General features: G+C 37.1%; 1 protein-coding gene and 1 pseudogene across 1 annotated transcript; both read right to left on the bottom strand.

Moving 5' to 3' along the window:
- Positions 1–6,312: 6,312 nt before the first annotated feature.
- On the bottom strand, positions 6,313–12,852 carry LOC121789246 (annotated as a pseudogene).
- A 2,918-nt stretch (positions 12,853–15,770) lies between these two features.
- LOC121789245 (peroxisome biogenesis protein 19-1-like) lies at positions 15,771–19,249 on the bottom strand. The gene is made up of 6 exons (XM_042187749.1): positions 19,169–19,249; positions 18,960–19,049; positions 18,832–18,880; positions 18,332–18,653; positions 16,581–16,867; positions 15,771–16,008 (listed from the first exon to the last, which is right to left on the bottom strand). The coding sequence occupies exons 2-6, from the start codon at positions 18,997–18,999 to the stop codon at positions 15,963–15,965; spliced, it is 744 nt and encodes a 247-aa protein (XP_042043683.1). The 5' UTR covers positions 19,000–19,049; positions 19,169–19,249; the 3' UTR covers positions 15,771–15,962.
- Positions 19,250–20,599: the final 1,350 nt, after the last annotated feature.

The following is a 20,599-nucleotide window of genomic DNA, read 5'->3' as shown; positions in this document are numbered from 1 at the left end:
TGGCAGGAGTGTGCCTTTCGCGTGTGGAGCGTGTGGATTTCTCACGTGGCAGCCTTGTAGGCTTTGACTGTGCCACGCTTGACGATGTGTCAAGCCACTTGGATTGCTGACTCAGCGGTGGTCTAAAAAGATTACTACGGGTCCAGACCCGAGCCCAAAGACCAATTGCCAAGATCCAAGACCGAGACCGGGCCCGGGCCCGGGCCCGGGCCTGGGCCCGAGCACGAGCACGGGCACGGGCACGGGATTGGGCTCGAGTGGGCAGGCGGCGGCGGCGGCGGCGCGCGCGCGTGTGGGCTCTTTCACCCATCTTGGTCCACTATAATTATAAAGTAACATAAAGTCACTTAATTTAAACACATTAAAAGATGTGTCACTTCTCCAATGTGGGATAATTAACACTAGTTAATTATTCCCTAAGCTCCAACTCCAAGCTTTAATTAAAAGCTAATTATGCCCAACTTTAATCCACTATTTCTCACTCACCGGAAATCGGATTTGAGAAAGTTAATATACTACATTTATCTACGTAAAATGTAGATCGACGCTATATCATTTAATTTCACAAAATTAGATGTCTCATCACATTTATTATTTGGTCAAAATCCATTGACCGGGCATATTTACTCCATGATTTCTACAATCCCCCACATGAGTGGAAATAGCCGAATGCATATGCATGCAGACACAAGCTCAACCCTCGAGAGGTATATAAGCATAAGGATTGGTAGTTGTTGGCTTTGAACCCTCCATAGTCAACACCATCGGATACACAGGCGGCTTAGTAGCGCGATGCTTTGAACTAATCCCCCACGGCGTGCACCGAGATAATGGTGTTAACGCTTAAACACATCAACCTCATCCGTTCTCACATTTTGTGTCCATTGCGGTCTTGGACACCACTTTGGATTCATAAGTGCGTTTTATGAAGCGACCACACTTCGCACTTACATAGGTGATTCTTAGTCAAGTACATTGTCATACTTGGTCTCTTTGAGAACTCCTTCTCTTTGAGATCCTTAAGAACCATTAAAAGTCATAGACTTAGTCTTTACCACTAGACAAATTCTCCAACACTCTATTGCTCTCTAGGGAATAGATATAGTTGAGTGTTTCTCATGAACTCCCATAGCTTAGTTATCCCTTTGAACCAAGTTCTTGAGATCTCCAGTCATCATGGTTGGGTTACCACTATGACAGTTCTTAGTTTGTGGATTTCAAACTCATTCCCTCTAGCAACTTATTCATTTGATCACGGTTTAACCCTTTGGTTAGCGGATCCGCTAGATTATCTATTGACTTCACATAGTCAATTGTAACCACCCCTGTTGTGATCAAATGTCTCACGGTGTTATGTTGTCGACGTATATGTCGAGACTTACCGTTATAGAAGCCATTGTCTGCCCTTCCAATAGCCGCTTGACTATCGCAGTGGATCAGCACTGGTGACACTGGCTTAGACCAACATGGAATATCTTCAAGAAAGTTCTTAAGCCACTCGGCTTCCTCACCAGCCTTATCTAATGCAATGAACTCCGATTCCGTTGTTGATCGGGCTATACATGTCTGTTTTGTGGATTTCCACGATACAACACCACCCCCAATGGTAAAGACGTATCCACTTATTGAAAGTGAGTCTCTATTATCGGATATCCAATTTGCATCACAGTACCCTTCAAGTATCGGGGGGTATCTCGAGAAGTGTAGCCCATGATTTTGAGTATGTTTTAAATATCTCAAAACCCTCACAAGAGCTCTCCAATGCTCCTTGCTTGGATTGCTCGTGTAACGACTTAACTTGTTCACGGCACAAGCAATGTCAGGTCGAGTGCAATTAGTCAAGTACATGATGCATCCGATGACCCGTGCATACTCTTCTTGTGCAACGGGCTCGCCTTTGTTCTTGCTCAAGTGAACATCGAGTTCAATTTAAGTCTTAACCGGCGCGCCATCATAGGCTTTGAATTTATTCAATATCTTCTCAACATAATGAGATTGTGTTAAGATGATTCCATCAGACGTTCTTAGAATCTTCATTCCAAGAATTACATCGGCTAGACCCATGTCTTTCATGTCAAAGTTTCTCTTTAACATGGTCTTTGTATCGTTAATTACTTGAGTGTTGCTACCCAAGATTAATATATCATCAACGTATAGACACACTATAACGTGGTCGTTATTGGTGCTCTTGATGTAGACACATTTGTCGCACTCGTTGATTTTGAACCCATTTGATAACATCACATTATCAAACTTCAAGTGCCATTGCAATGGTTTCAATCCATATAGAGACTTTACGAGCTTGCATACATTTTTCTCGTGTCCATGTACTACAAACCCTTCGGGTTGTCCCATATAGATTTCATCTTCTAGTTCACCATTTAGAAACGCGGTCTTTACATCCATTTGATGAATCTCAAGATTGTGCAATGCAGCAATAGCGAGAAGCACTCGAATAGATGTAATCCTTGTTACAGGTGAATAGGTATCGAAGAAGTCATGTCCTTCCTTTTGTTTAAAACCCTTTACTATTAGTCGGGCTTTATACTTATCCACTGTTCCATTAGCCTTAAATTTCCTATTAAGTACCCATTTGCAACCTAGAGGTTTCGCACCTTCAGGTAGATCTACCAATACCCAAGTATGATTTAGCAAAATTGAGTCAATTTCGCTTCGAACAGCTTCTCTCCAATGTAGCCCGTCTGGGCTATTGAAGGCTACTTTTATAGATGTTGGTTCTTCATCTAACATAAAAGTAATGTAGTCAGGACCAAATGTTTTTGGTGTTCTGACTCTAGTACCACGTCTTAGTACTGTATCCTTTGGATCGGGCCTTGCACGCTTGCGCGATTCAGGTCCAGACCCGAGCCCAAAGACCACCCAAAGACCAATTGCCAAGATCCAAGTCCAAGTCCGAGACCGAGGCCCGCGGCCGCGGCCACGGGCACGGGCATGGGCGGGCAGGCGGCGGCGGCGGCGCGCGTTTGTGGGCTCTTTCACCCATCTTGGTCCACTATAATTATTAAGTAACATAAAGTCACTTAATTTAAACACATTAAAAGATGTGTCACTTCTCCAATGTGGGATAATTAACACTAGTTAATTATTCCCTAAGCTCCAACTCCAAGCTTTAATTAAAAGCTAATTATGCCCAACTTTAATCCACTATTTCTCACTCACAGGAAATCGGATTTGAGAAAGTGAATATACTACATTTATCTATGTAAAATGTAGATCGACGCTATATCATTTAATTTCACAAAATTAGATGTCTCGTCACATTTATTATTTGGTCAAAATCCATTGACCGGGCATATTTACTCCATGATTTCTACAGACTTAACAGTTAATTAGCATTGGACACTTTTTAGGCTAGGATGGCTGACTAGGGATTAAGACAAAAATATATACACTTGTGTAGGGGAAAACAAAGAATGCCTAACGTCATCTCCTAGATTCACATTCACTATGTAGACTTAATATGAGTAGAAGAAAGTTCTAGAAACAAGAACAAGCATTTGATAAAATCACACAGAAACGAAGATTTGGCTCAAATCTCACTGTTAATCGGCATTGAACAAGCAAACAAGCATTTCACTCAAAAGCAAATCATAACCAATAAAGCATATTTCCGCCATTTTTCACAAAGCATTTTTCAGACGACACAAGAAATCATCACAAGCGCCCGAAAATAAACACCTCACAATATGAATAAATATACGATCATTACATCCCCATATTCAAGTCCCACAGGAGGGACGTACACAAATCAAATAAAAATCAAAATCAAAATAGTTCAACAAATCATCAACCATTCCAGAAGTTCATCATCAACAGAAAGATAGTGAGGAGGGAGAGCATCACCAGTTCACGTCATAAATAGCCGGGTGGAATTATTGTACTGTTAATTCACCCGGCCGGGTGATGCATTTTAAAGCCATTCTGCCTCCTTTTCGCCCACAATCGTATTTTGCCTCCATTTCCATCTGTTTTTCCTAAAACACTCAACAAACACATAAAACTTCAAAAGATAAAATAATTGGCTAGACAAAAACAATTTCGAGTGATAAACTCAGCATTCAGCACTTTAACAGACCAATTAAACCTATAAAAATATGAGTTTGTGACATATACTCTAAACTGTTTAATCAGTTGCCATCAACATATCCGTCGTACAACAAATTATGGAGTTATTCATTTTATTAAAATCATCATTAAAGAATTGAATCGGTTCCCAAACATAGAGGAATAATAGACAATAGTCGCAGCTGAAGCCAACCCATCGGTTCATTCCATCTATTCCGAGTTGGCCCTCCTGGCCTGGGTACCATACGAATGATATTGGCTTCAATTTGGAGAGTATAACTAATTTTTGTGCTAAAATAATGATGTTCGATTTTTTGCCGCATTTTTGAACAACAATTCGGAACCAATATCGAATAGAAATCAGGAATGGCAATTGACAGTTATACACTAGTTCAAAACTGTCGGTTAAGTAGTAAAACATTAACACACATTACTCTCGTATGTATAGTGAAGAATTGGTGGTTCCACTTTTCTTCACTATTCCATCTCTCTCTCCAGATCCAAATCTCCAACAATTTATTATTTTCCTCTTGCGGCTGAACTTTCGTTTAATCCAAGAGTGATTACTCTGTTGTCTCATTCAAACTGAAACATGTCTTTTCCACATATGATTTTATGAAGTGTTGGTGTTGTTGAGTTTGTTAGCTGAAGAGTGAACAACTTATGAAAAACAAGGTATGTGATTGTAAGTGAGATATGTCCAAAAAAATGTGTCACGTATTTCATAAACTCACCAAGCTTCACGCGAAAGCTTGTAAAGAGTATTTAATAAACTCACCAAGTTGAATAATCTCTACTTTACAAATAAGCACAGTTGTCGAAAATCAATTGTGTTCCTCGTGTGCTTAAGTCATGGTAGGGTTAGAGCATCCTCCTCAGCGAGAGGAAATGGGACTAGACCGCGCAAAAAATGGCGATTCAATATAGCTCGACACATTGCAAGAGAGGTTGGAGGGGTCAGATTGGGTACGGAGCCGCGCAGTGCGAACCCGCACTTGATTGGCGGTCTGTTGCAGCCCACTGGATTGCACTGCTGTGGGTGGCTATTTTGAATTTTGTGTATAAATACATCTACAATTCACATTCCATTTTATCTCAACTCATACTCATTTGCATTATTTCAATTTTATTATCTCAAAAGGACTGCAACAATTCCCTATGTCATCTCAATCCAAACATTCCCTCCATCTCATTGGTTCATCAAAGGAAAAAGTAATGGAGACTAAGAGGTTGGTGGTTGCTTTGAATGATAATTAGACTGGAGTGAGGGAGAGATCCCCACTTGTTTTTGTTTTTTTTAATGAAATAACATTCGACCTTCCATAACTAATAAATCCGATATTACCAATTATGCATTAAAATTGTGCCGTCGCAAATTTCTTTTTTTTTTATAGGATGGAGGGGTATACAAGTGGGGCGACAAGAAGGCGCCGGGCACATGCAGCGGTCCGCCCAGCAATCGACGGATTCCGAGGCGCTATTGCGGACTGTTTCCGCGGAGCGGAATTTTTTAATACATTATTCTATGTATAAATATCTTCATTCTTCTTCTATTATTGTAGGAGTAGTATATTAATCTATGTTACTTGTTTTCTAAATAAAAAAATAAGATAACAAAATATGAAAAATGAAATAAGTAGTGGCAATTTTAGGGCTGACACTATTGCATGTGTTGGGGCTAAAATTTAAAATGCTGACATGGCAAGTGAAAAATGAGTTGTTGGGATGATTTTATGTCCACTACCGTGGATGTCTTAATTCAGCTTCAATTGTTGCGTTAGGTCAACAACGATTCATTTAAGTTGTCGGGGGTAAATGTTGAATAATACGAAGACTCCGACATGGAACGTGACTGAAGGTAGTGAAAGGTAAGGGGAAGAAGGAGACATCAAATGATGCATGTTTGAAGTCTAAAGAAATGAAAATGTGGCATGCATCTTCTGCGTTAGAATTGTCACCCAATTAATCTTACCAATACATAGAACTAATCACAATGCAATGATACAGAGTAAGAAAAATCAAATGATAATTGAGTTACTTATTTACATTTAGAAACACATGATTTGAGCCTTTTAGTTCACTTACGATTAAAACTTTGAAGGATAAGATCACCAAACTGACACAAAATTAACCATTAAAGCATGTCAAAACTGCAGCAGCCCAAAGTAAATACCACTAAAATTTAAGAAGACAATAAAAGTAGAGCAAGTAAGCAATTAGGGCAAATTAACAAAAATGAAGTGGGATGATGATCATAAAAAAGGAAAACGCGTTTGCAGTTCCTAATTGAATGATACAAATCATGATTGCCTATTCCTTGAAATCGTCTTTGTCATCAACTGGAATTGGCTGGTTCCTCCAATACACTGCAAGAGCACTCCCACCTAACTGTAATATGCCAAAAAAAACAAGCTCTGTTAAAACACACTTTTGACGGCCAAAATAGTATAGGTGGTTGACACAAGACCCCACCGCCATGCAAACAACGCTCACGGCTGAAGGAACAGCGACGAGGGGGTTCGTAAAGTGCTTCTGGGCCAACAGAAATCCAAGTGCAGAACTCTGTTTTTATGATCAATACCATGTTAGAGGAATATGGTCTCTTTAGTTTCATTTTTAGACCAAAATATTATGCAAGTTCACCCCCATATAAAAAAAGTTGCCACAATTTTACAGTAGATAAGTACGTATTCAATGTGACGCATACCTGCATTCCACATTCTATAGAAATGGTCCTGGAAGTTGATTCACCAAATGATATTTTTGACACCAAATAACCAAGGAAAAATGCTGCAGCATGCAAGAAGGCCACTGGCAATATTAATTGTGCTCCCTGACTTTTCAGGACTTCCGCAACTTGCCCGATCTGACAAAAGAAATAGTTGTTGCACACTAAGAAAACGAAGATACACGTAAAAGGAGAAGGAAGCTAAAAAATGATGCAGAGGGGTTTCAAAAGGATTGTTTACCAAGTAATATGAGAGTCTTATCATTGGTTTTTAACTTGTGAACTTACCGGGCTTGCGCAGAGAAGGGTGGTCAAGATAACTCCAATTAAAGGTGTAACAGTAACTATTTTCGAGGTGAACTTTGGAAAAACTCGTTCGCTAGAACTGCAAAACAGAGAACAAGTTTCATTCAATGTTAAAAAACAACATCTATCTAGAAAGGTGAGGAGATCAAGCAGATTTTGCCATATAATGATGCTGAATATTTTAACATAAGCAGATTACCCCCAATAATAGTTGGTACTAGCACAACCTGAAAAGTGCTGATAGCTAGGCCCTGCATGGTTAGATTAACAAAAATTAAGCAGGCAGAGTAAGTTTCATTCAAATGCATCATATGGCAAGTTTCATTCAAATGCATCATATGGCATTTGGATCACAATTTTTCATCAACTAACATTATAATATCATAAACAGGATGAAGATGCAAATCCACGACCAATTACTTTATTATATGTATGGTTATTCTAACAGTCTTACTCTTGTCATAGACTAGCAGATTTGATAGCAGTTGTTTCATAAGCCGGATAGCAGGATTTTCTAGATGTAATCACCAAGATAGAGAAGCTTACAGCTGCATCGACTGGCACAAGTTGACCAGCCAGAAGCTTCGTCAATAGTGGAGTCATGATAATAGCACCAATGGTTGAACAGCTGCAATACCAAAACAAAACTGTGTTTAATCCGGCTATATAACATCACTTTTTACCTTTAGATGCCATCATACAACAAGCAGGCACCCACAAGCAGGCACCCAGCTTAGCAGTGTTCAAAACTATTTTTTAAGCTAGAATTGATTCTTAAACAATGTCCAACATTGTGACTGGGTCTGGGCGTATAGGAAATAGGAATATGGCATGAGTTAGAATGAAATTAGAATGGAAAATGAGACTACAAATTTACGAACAAACACATAAAATCCATGATCTCGAGATAAATGAACAAATGTAACACATACACAATCACAAATCAACTAATCTGGTTGTTCATAGATTTTATGTGTTTATTCATCTCTTGTGTTCATGGATTTTAAATTAACATAACTCTCTCGATTTATAAAAAATCAATATATGTAAAAAATTAAAGATGCCTTTATGAGAAAACAACATATCAAATTTATTCATCCAAACATATAATTGGAATGTCATTAGAATCCTTATTAAATTACCTTTAATTTGATACTATATGTTTTGTGAAAATATAATTTCAATTGAGAGAGTTATATTAAGTTCAAACGTTTTCAGATATTTTTAGGAGAGAGAAAGTGGTTAATTTGAACTAACTATTTCGTGTTAATAAATTACCCTTATATGGCTATTCTAGATGGCTTCTATTGACATACAGGATATGAAATCTTGACCATTGATTTTAGGATATGATGGATATTAAGTGCTCTTTGTTATGTAAGCAGCTAAAGGGCATCCCTAATTGCATTGTGATAGGAAAATGTAGAGGAATCATAATTAAAGCTTACGTTGTCATGAGAACTGAGAGTGCAACGTTGCCCTTAGATATGTATGTAGCAACATTTGATGCCTGGCCTCCAGGGCAGCAAGAAACCAAAATAAGTCCAGTTGCCAGAGGAGCAGACAATTTCAGCGTCTGTATAACATTATTAATTGGATAAGAATCAGTTGGTGAAGGAAAATCAAGATTCGCAATCAAGTTCCCCTTAATGTATTGCATCTGGGTTACAATAACACCACATCTTGTGGCCAATTATGACAAGTACAGACATAAGTGTAACAAACATAGCTAAAATATTGTTATTAAGAGAAATTTCTGACTCGAATTCCTGTTACAACTTATAAGTAACAACAAACATAATAGAGTTTATTAAGAACATGTAAGAAAACAAGACATACCATTGCAATTAAAAAGCCCAACATTGGCTTGATGATGTATTGAGCCAAAAATCCTATGCCTACCTGAAAAGAATACGTTAATGCTACAGAAAATTGATGAAAACAGTAAGTCGTTATCTCCTTCTAATAAACCGTTCTTGAGGTTCAAATTGAAGTAGTACTTACTGTCCATGGATTACGCAAGCATCGCCTGAAGTCCTCAAATGTCAGCGTCAGCCCCATTGAAAGCATGAGAAAACCCAATCCAAGAGTGAAAAGGTCTGTTTCCAACCAAGTAACCTGCAAAGTTGAAGACTCAGTTAATTATTTTTCCAATTGCATCCTTCTTAACTGAAAAAAACATACCATCGAAGGCTTGTAGATGCCAATAATGGTACCTAAAATAACCTGCAATGAATTGAGAGATGTGAACATTTTTTTCTGAAACAATATTTACTTCTGAAGATATATTACAAACACAAGCAACAGAATCACATCTGCTAGCTGCAACAAAATGGTGTGGACATACCCATACTGGAAACAGAGTCGTCAATGTTTCAATTATTTTCTCATATTGGCTCATTTGACTAGGAGTATTGTTGGAAAAATCTCCAGAGGTGGTTGCTTTGCAATAAAATGTAGGGTTTCTACTGCAGTTATAAACAAAGTAAGAGTGGTGTAGATAGATGAGTTAAGATAAAGAAACAAAAACAAGCTAAGAATGCTGTGACAACTTGCAGATTAGTAACTCCATCAAGTGATCAGAAAATAAGAAAAGACAGTTCTCATGTGAGCCAAACAGTTGCCATGGGACAAAAGAAATTTCAACTTACTTTGAAGTGGCATTTCGACATTCATTTACATGAATAACATGATAAAAGAAGGTTAACATAGATATTAGAACACATGTTATATTTAACTAGCTGAACATGTCCAAACATTTTTTGGTTAATTAGTTTTTAAAGAATAGAATATCTGAATGCAAAAGCCCTCAATTTTCAGTAACGACAAGAAATAGTAAGTTTTAGGAGTCAGGTTTGTTAAGTAGTAAACTGAGGCGATAGACTATCTGTCTACATACATAATAGGCAGCACAATTATAGACTCACAAGTCATATATGATATCATAAGAAGGGTGGGTTAACAAGCCACCAGAACCAAAAAGAAAGAAACTCATTATGCAAGCAGTAATAAGACAATTTTTTATGCTTGGACACTGAATACTTCAATTACAACTACAAAAGGCTTATCAATCAGTGACTTATTCCATACCACACATGAATGAAAACACAATGGACAAAACAATTTCACTACAAATCACTGTAAGACCCAAGGGATTCAGGTTACACTTTATGAAATGACTTTATACAGATTACGCCACTTTCAGAATTCACAGTAAGGTCTTGACATTAAAATGCTTCTTTGCAGGGAAGTGACAATGAGAAAGCTGCTAAGAAAGGCGGATTTAAGATTTAACAAAAGCTACAAATCCTCCAGCACCTTCAAAGTATTCACGAAGTCTTGCATTAAATGATATAAAGATGTTGCAAACGACCTTTTAAGAACAATAGATCGTGATTTTGACAGTGAAACAAGAATTTTAAGAACAAAGCCCACAAGTTTGCATATAGCATTACTCAGTTGAGGAGTTATGTTGCCTGTCACAACAAAGAGAAATATTCATAACAGTATGCATTATGCAACATAAAAAATTCATATGTACATCCCTTTAAACAATGTACACATAGGATGGGAAATTAAGAGGAATAAAACAAATTCTAGGAAAGGGGTTTCCATTCCACGAAGATGATTAGAAAATTAGTTTCAGGAGAGATAATATCCCAACCTGAAAAACTTGCAAGAGTTCTTTCAAACATCCCAAGCATAATAGAAAATGTGAGTAAAAGAAAGAAAGGATTGCTAATAACTTGTTGTGCTTCATCGTATTGTTAAAAGAAACTTGTAAGACTTTATCTGGTGAAAACCAACCATGCATAGCCTGGCCAATTTTAACATTTTAAGTGAGGAACTAGATTTCCATAATAGAGCTCTAAGTATTATGTTCCATGTAGAGCTTCTCAAACTCCCAGAAATTGGACTTAAGGAGATTTTAGTACATGCATACAGTGATATTTGGTGCTATATGTTCACAATTTAGATATAAACTTGGCAGTCTTCTATGAAGACCTATTTTCTATGCTGGTTCAACATATTTTTTTTACCTGTTCAACATAATTTTCTAGTCTTGTCCTTATGGGTTTCATGCTAATAAACTTGTGTACTCCATTTATTAGTAAATGTCACTTAAGGACTTGTGGGCTTAAAGCCTAAAATGCTTTGTCAACACTTACAACCAACCACAATATTCCTGCCATGATGTGCCATCGTTCCCAATACATTAGGTTAGGCACCACCCCAATTATGTTGATCACTAATACTATGTTAACATCTCTATCTTTCAGACTATATGAAGGAGAATGCACTTAAGGAGAAATCAGGAAGTAAGAGCATATAATGTAGCACAGGGAATGAAAAGAAAATGCACCTGCATAAACTCAACGTTCGGCTGGTTCTTGCATCCATTGACTTCCTTGTCCCAGGAAATTTAAAATATTCCCTATCAACATTTATATTGTGCGGGTATGTGCTAGCAAAATGTCTTAAGGAGCTCCTAAGTTTCAAACTTTGATTATTTTTTTTTAGTGTCAGACAGGAAGCCATTGTTTTTGGATTTCCAGGTCCTGATTCCTTGCTTTTGGCACTGTTTCTCATAAAAGCAGCCGGAGAAGCAGAACCTTTAGATATTCGTGTTCCATTTTGCTCCCCAAGAAAAGGGTAGCTTAAGTAACTGGCATAAAAAAACAAGTATTCAGCATCCCATACAAGAAAACATGCTACTAACTTAACTGAGCCATTATCATGTATTATTACCTGGAATGGACTGAAGCACAAATATAAGATGCCATAGCTCAACTACTTTTCACCCAATTCTATAAGCATCCACTTAAGCAGCTCTTGCAGAGAGCAGACTCCTGACGTTTAAGAAGAGACTATCATCCCACTATTCTATTTCAATAGATAACTTGTCATACATTCAATTCATCCAATTTCATTTTCCTGACATTTTTCCTTTTGAGAGGCTTTTGCTGCCATATTCAAAAATCGAGTACTTAAACACTCTTCGCAGCAATTCAATAACGATAAACAAGTAAATCAGAAGTTAAATTCACTCTAAGTCCGTTACTTAAAGATGAATCTAGCAACAATTCCCGCTAGTTATACAAGATTACAGGAGCTGTCTAACAACACAGAATCACACTGCGTCAAAAACGGAGCTCATCCCATTTTCACTCCTCTGAATGAAGAGAAACATCAATAAACCACAAAATTGAACACAAATACCTAGCATTGATTAAAAATCGTGAATATCGAATAGTTATCAAAGAAAAAACAGAGGAAGAACATACCCGAAGCAACAAGAAAAATAATGTTGTCTCGGTTTCTCTCTCGTCTTCATGTAACTGCAAATAATTGATTAAGCCAGATCAAGCACCCCACGAAATGACATAATTGCCCCTGTGTACCAAAAACTTCGCACAAATTCCACTCCCCCCTTCGACACACCTCTCTGCCTCACCATTTTCGTCTTCAATAAAAGCTCTCTAACAGGAAGCGTTACAAGCGAACAATGAGCTGAAAACCGGCCATGACACCTCTACTCGTTGCAGGCAGCATTTACTCCCCGATTTCCGCCAAACCTTGCACAGTTTACAAATTGAGATGAATCGGCAATCACTGGGATAAACACGGTGTGATAAGCAAGGCAGAATCTATGGCGGCAGAGGTGATGGTGAATTTTTTTTTGAATTTAAGAAAAAGTTCCTTTCCTCTATTATTCAGTGAGCATTTGGAGGGGTAAATGGGAAAAGTGAAAAGTAGATGATTTGGTAAGAGCAATTTGATGGGAAAAACGGAGAGAGAATGGGCCGAAGAGCGGCTCCGTCTATTTTGTTTTTGCTTTATTTTATTAAGGAAGGATAAGGTGCAAAACATTGTATGGTTTGAGACATAACTTGCTAATTACAATATGTAGACTATAGTTGAAGTTAGTAGATAAGGTTATTTGTGGATACAATTTTCATGTGCAAATTTCATGTTCTTTTCTCACAATATATACATACTTCATACGTGTATTTAAAATATAGATCAAATATTAAATTTAAATCATAAATATACATGTAAAATAGATAAATCTATTTAATTTACATAAAATAAAATTATTAGTTTCTATCAAATATATAAAGCCAATGTATATTTAATTATTAATTAAAATAATCCTAACGCTAAAATAAATAAGCATAGTATTTACTTACTCCTCCGTCCCGCACTACTCGCACTTATTTTCTTTTTGGGCGTCCCAAGTTACTTGCACTCTTTCCATTTTAATAAAAAATTTCACCTACAACCGTCATTTTGACTTTCCTATACACTCATTCCTTAATCTCCGTGCCGAAAAGGAAAAGGGCGAGTAGCCCGGGACGGAGGGAGTATATGCTTACTCAAATTCCGTAACAATACATACTCTTAGAGATCGTTAGTTTAAAAAGGGAAGACTTGAAGCAAGTTGAAAATTTGTATCGCTATCTTTGTACTTGAAGCTATCAATGGAAATAGATTCTTGATTCAAAACAAAAAGGTGGGGGAATACTAAAATACTATTGATGTATCAGACTTATCGTACTGAAAAAATATCAAATTTTCTTTTTCAGCATGTTACAATACTTTACCAAAAGATTTAAGTATCGTAACGATATGAATTTACATTTATAATGGACGGCATACCAAAGTTATTGGTATATACTTGTAGTTATAATTTAAGTATACCATTGTATATATTGACATCAATATATAATGTAAAAACAATACATAGTGTGAATAATGAATATTTTATACTTTCTCCATCTCATTCAAGATGTCCACTTTTTATATTTGGAATTAAATCACTCTCTCCTCTCTCGTTAAAATATTCATATCACTTTTTTTACCCTAATATATCACAAACAACTATTCCACCTAAAACTCTGTGTCATTCAAGAATGTGACCATCTTGAGTGGGGACGAAGGGAGTATATATTAAATAAATTATAATTATCACTATACAACTGGGTATTGCGTTATCATATCGAAATTCGGTAAGCGATAAATATTTCGATACACTGAATTTTAGTATTACATGCCCAAAAAAAAGTAGTACGTTATCGGTATTGAGTGTGGACCATATTGAAAATTCGGTATACCAAAAATTTTAGTAAAGTAAATATATGATTTTACTCATACCAAATTTTTGATATGGTATACGGTATACCATATTAACCCACTTGTAAGTAACCCTATGCAAGAGAGGACTGGAAAACGGATCTGGCCATTTAGGGAGTAAATTTGGCATGTGTTATTCACTTCTTTGCTAATCACTTTGTAGGTAAATTATGGTGCAACTAGTATAAGCCAACAATTTTCTAGGAATGATTCAATCTTCATAAGCTCGTAGTTTTATACTTCATTCGTTCCATAGTAGTGGATGCATTTCTTTTCGGTTGGAAGATTAAAAAAAGTGTGTAATGTATTAAATAAAAAGATAATAAGTAGAAGAGAGGAAAAAGTATGGAGAATAAAGAAAGAGAGAGGGAAAAGCAAGTGAGAAGAAAATGTTGACTTTTACTAAAAAAGGAAATGACTCCACCACTATGGAACGTATCAAAATGATAAAATGACTCTACTACTATGGAACGGAGGGAGTAGAATTTATTGGTTGTTTGATGTACATATGGTTGGATTAGACTTTAGAGCATCTGCAATAAGGATAGGCTAGCAATAACATAACCAAAAACTCATCCTACCAAATCATCATGCTCTTCTCATAGCCTGACCACTACCCTATCCAAGCAACAGCCTAGCATAGGCTTAGCAATAAACTAACCAATGCCCTAGCCCTCCTGAGAAAAAAAACACCAAAAACAACAACGAAATGAATAGAAAAAAAAAACATAGAAAAAAAATGAAATGAGAACAGGATATTTTAGAAAAAATTTTAAAAATCTACTAACCGATCGCTCGTTCATACAATAGTGGACTAGCAATCGGCTAACTGTGCTAGCCCGCGCCCTAGCTCTAGGGCGTTGGTTTTTCGTCCACTCGGCTGGCCTACCTCAATAGCAGACTAGCCGAGCGCCCTAGCTGCACGCCGATGGCTAGGGCGTCAGCTAGTCCGCTATTGTGGATGCTCTTATATAACCTAAATAATGAGATTCCAAGTTCTCAACCAATTATGCAATTCATGAATTTGACGAGTTATAGAGAATGTGTGAGATAGTAGGTGCCAACGGGCAAACAGGACAAAGAATGGACATCGGGTTAGATCAAGAGAATCTCACTCGGTCAAGTGGTATTTGGCTTCTAAACCCACTCGGCCCTATTCTAGCCGAAGTTCACCAATTCAGAAGATCTCACTCAGCCAAGTTTGTGTATCCAAGCTCCACTTGGCCCGATCAAGCCGAGTCCTAATGATACAAAGAACCTCACTTCGGCGGTCAAGTGAGTTTTGACACAAATTCCACTCGGCACGAGTGATGACGGTAGTTCCAAGAAACTTTTCATTTGAGCTCGAGTATAAATGAGAGTTAGGTGACTCGATGCGATTTGGCAGTCCAAGGCAATTAGATTGCTCTAAGTTTGCAGTGTCGTTGCGACTGCCCGATCAGGCAACTTTTGGTCAAAAACAAATGTCCCACTCGCACAATTACTAAGTGTATAGTGCATGGTAACATAGATCTCGGGTTGGTGATGTCGCCACGCTTTAAAAGGAGTTTGTGTTACTGATGCCCGTGAGCTGGGCAAGTGGTTGTAGTATCCTAACTGAGACAGAATAAATAAAGTGCGGTCACTCTTGGTTGAGCAGTAGAAGACATTAATGTGAGGGCATGCCTATATTTCATAACTTGCAACTTCTCAACACTTGCATCTTCTCTCACATGATGCGACAATTCTGTTGAGACTCCAACATTTCTGGAGACCTGCAACACCAAAACACAATAACTCAATCACCTAAGTAAAATCAAGAAACATTTTCCAAGTGAAGGAAAAGAATTTTACAACAGTCAAAAACTAGATACGAGCCGATATTTAAAATTTTCAGGAATTACGAAATAGGTTCATCAGATGTATGGACCAACAAGCCCGTGCATTCGCAACTCTATACTGTTATCCACCAGCACAAGGAATTGAACACCTAATTTTCCCTTTTATCTGTTTAAGAATTAATTGCAAACAACTGCACAGATTATGTGCAGTTGAATTTGCTCGAACATGTCGTCTCAAATCTCTTCTCTCCAGCACTATGATATGCTTTTTGGTACATACCAAATATCTGTGCCATCGCTTCAAACATTTTTTTTCACAAAATTAAAGCTAGAATCCTAACTCAATCTACAACGTTATAGGTATGGAAATGCCTTTTTTGTAACTCGAAGTCAAATGATTAACATAGCTGGCCCGAGGAAATATTATGTTCTTGATGTGCTACACTAAACTAATGAATTCCTCCTAAATTATTTAGAATAGAAACAGGAAATTAATATATACTTACAATTGTCCGAGATTCGATAGATCAAAGTCTGGGGGCAAGCTCCTTGCATTTTCTGCAATAAGCTCAACAATCTTGTTGAAGTTTTCAGGCTCGGCTTCATACACTTGATTCAGATCTTTAATAAACTTGTATTGATTCGAATATCGGGTGTACTCTTCATGTGTCAGTTCAGATATATTCTTTTCCAACCATGTTGGGTAGCGTTCACCTATTTCTTTCATAGGTTCGTACAGGATTTCCTTGGATAGGAGCTGTTGCATCATGGTTTCTACAATTGACTCCATATCCTGCAAATAAGAGGCCAAAGTACACGTGTATCACTCTTAGATGAACTAAAACATAAATGAGAAGGAAATTTTAAAAAGATCAAGTAGACAAGTATTTATACTAGTGGCCATCTTGAGTGGGATGGAGGGAGTACTTATCTTAATAAACTAATAGACTTCTTGACAAAATAAAAAACTAACAATTAATAATTAATAAAATCCTAACAAACTACTGAACTACTAGTGCAACTTATGCAGGAAACGATCATATCAGTACAAGACGCCCGATTCATATCATATGACCCACACCCGTGGTGGCCGCCACAAAAAAGTGCCATAAACGGGCGTGGCGATGGCGGTTTCATTTCAAATCGCCACGACATAGCGCCATGGCCAACATTTGACATGTGTGGTGCTTCTGTCAGTCTACTACTCTAGGCATACACAGTATTATATTTTTATACTACAACTCTGAAAGGCCCAAAATTAATGTGTTAGTGCTTAGGCTTATTGTGTTTGTGTTTAGGCTGTTATAATATATTGCCATGTACTTGAGTTTACTTTAATTATTTAATAGATAAACTATTGTACTGCTGACGAGAACACTATCTTTATTGTGTTTGTGTAGTTATCATATCAACACAAAACACAACAGGATTACAATTAGCCAGCCCTGCAAAACTCTCAAGTTGGGTGGGGGGGGGGGGGTTTCCCATGATGTTTATGTAAGTCAACAATAAAATTCTTTAATTGATGGGAAAAGGAACATCAAAAGATCCTCCTTACATAGTCTACCCCAACATACCAAAGAATACCAAGTGTACATGATTAGATTTACCCAATTAATTGGCATCATGGGAATGATTATGCATACTAGATGTAAGAATTACACAACCAAACATATTTCCCAAGCCCATCCATTGACCTTAGGAACAACAGTTCCAATCACAAGGTCATAGTGACTCACAAACATTCATGTTTTGCACAGTCGATATCCATGTCAAACAGGGAGATATAAACCATAAAAGCTTGAATTCATCAAATATGGTCACACCAATCAGTCCTAGTAGAAGTTATTAAGTTAACAGCATGCTTCTGCCAAATTATTGACATTATTACAAGTAAAAGCCTGGCAAGGTGTGAACCATAAATGTGCCAACTTACAGCATTTTCCAATTATCGTGAAGGAGATACCAAATGTTACTAAAAAGGTTGGGAGCTTTGATGGCAGGAAATATGAAATGTTTGAAATTATGTAAGAACTAATACCTACGCATATCCTGATTTTAACAATAAAAATGTTCTTAGTTTCAATGCAACTCCAGTGAAGGACTAAGTTCTTTCTATCACCATAAACCATTAGCAGGATGCAGCCAAATTCAACTCGAGAATTGTCACTAAACAGAACCAAAATATAAAAAAAACTCCACTATGAAACGGCAGAGTGCATCAACTAAAAACCATAAACTAGAAAGCCACACTAACCTGTGTGCCTGCAAGCTCCTCAAACTGCTTGACCCAATCCTCCATCATTGGGTCTGCACCGAAGCCATCTCCAGCCACCGGGGGTCGAGGCCCAGACACCGATTCCAAGCCTTTCACCGCCTCCCTAGTTTGCTCCCTCAACTGATCAAGTGCATCCGTGATGTGTGATTCTTGCTTCGTCGGCGGTGGTGGTACCTTTTGTTTACCCTTTTTCTTGGTCTTCAAATCAGGTAACCCCATTCCTAACCCTTGAACATTCCCACTAGTCAATGTACAACCCTCTACCTTGTTCCCTCCATTATTACCATTATCATCTACACATCTATAATCCCACAAAACAAATATCAATATACCTGTCTCCATGAAAGAATTCCAGAAGTAAACTAGATAAATAATATAGTCCTATAATCCTTAATCAATAAAAAACTTAAAGCTCAATCCAATTGTTTCTCTACAATCCAATCACATAAGAAAGAACATAAAATAGATAAAGTTTGTACCTTTGAGCAGAAGATGCGAGATTAAGGCTCTGAAAATCATCCAAAGCGGCTGAAAATTGTTTGAAAAAGTAATACAAAATCAACTGGCTGGTGTTTAAAAAAAGGGGGGGGGGGGGTATTCCTCTTACTGTCAAGAAGTAGGTCTAAATCGTCGGAGTGGTGAGCCATTTCTTGTTTTCTCCAACTTTAATATCGCCCACAACGGAAAATATCTACTCCTGTACCATTGAGTTGGGGATTAAGTAATGAGTTTATAGGAAAAGAATGAGAAAGTGAATTAAAGGGTTTAGTGCAAAATTAAGAAATGTGTAAACTGATATTAGACGGATTAACTGACCAAGGAATAAACGGCGGTGATTAAGTGGCCGTCGCCTATTTTTAGCTTATGTTTAACCCGGTTTGTCAATTTTTGTCTGAGCTGATACTATTACTCCTCTAGATAAGAAGAAGAAGTTGTTTTGTTGGGCCTTCACATATAAGTCTTTTGTTGGGCCTCAAATAATTAAATTGATTGGGCTTTAATTTGTATTCTTAATTCCTTCTCTTCATAAAATACAATATCCTTAATTTGAAATTACATTTTTATTTAATACCAACTTATACAAATCAGAAAGACAATCAGAAACAGAAACATAGTCCCTTCAAATTTGAAGTTGAAAAATGGATTGATTTGTGATTCTAGATATTATGTTGCTTGCAATTACCATCATTCCACCAAGGCACCAATACAAATCTTGTAGTTTATTAATTATGTGACTCATATATTGGATGGATAATACATTGATACTCGAGAGGAGGAACGAACAAAATAACAAACAATAAAATAAAAGACAAAAAAAACTAGCTTAATATATTTGGGGGGAATTAAATTTATAGGTCATCTAAAGAGGATTCGAACCGACACCTTTGATATTAAACATTAACCTCTTTATTGTTTGATCAACTCACCTACATGATTTTTAGCCTCCCCTTATTCACGGGGTTTGTGGGCTAATAATAATATAGGAACTACTTGGAGTATTAGGATAGTCCCTTATTCTATTAAATTAAACACGGCTTAGTTCAATTCAAATTCACTAAATTAAGTAGTATTATATTCTATTTATCCTATTAAAAATTAAATATTTTCTTTTTAAAAATGTTCCATTAAAAATAAAATGTTTCATAAAATAAAAATAACATCATTTCTATTTTTTATCTTTCTTTCTTACTTTTTCTTTTTCATCAACTCAGGAAACAACGCTATATAAAATTTTGTGCTGAAATACAATTTATTTCTAAAATGACGAACGGAGTACCATCTACATAAGTGAGATTCCACTTGTTTATTAAATAGGAGGTGAAACAGTACATTTCTTAACAACTGATTAAATGCATTCATTTGTTTAAGCAGGAAAAGAACAAATTAAGAAAGTGAAGTAATTATGACCTATAAGATTAAATTTGCATCTATTTTGATAGCAAAGTGTTTTTATTTTATTTAAATATTTGTTTTCATTTTTTTAGAATGAGTTGTTGTAAAGCTAAGTAAGTTGTAACTAAACAAGGTTAATTATTTAAACTGGGAGCCCACCGGCTAGCCAATCCCTGGCGCTCGCCGGTCGGCTCGCCGAACCAATGCAGCATGCAGCCGGCGAGCGCCAATCGGCGAGAAAAACGGTGAGCGCACGCCGATTCCCGAGCGCTGGCCGATGCGTTCGCCTATCGGCTGGCCGCCATTGCAGGCTCCCGATCGGCGAGCGATCAGTCACAGCGGATTTTTTTATTT

The sequence above is a fragment of the Salvia splendens genome, unplaced genomic scaffold (genome assembly GCF_004379255.2).
Source record: "Salvia splendens isolate huo1 unplaced genomic scaffold, SspV2 ctg183, whole genome shotgun sequence".
Classification (NCBI taxonomy): Eukaryota; Viridiplantae; Streptophyta; class Magnoliopsida; order Lamiales; family Lamiaceae; genus Salvia; species Salvia splendens.
Note: the sequence above shows the minus strand (reverse complement) of the source record. Positions and strands in the feature narration are given on the sequence as shown.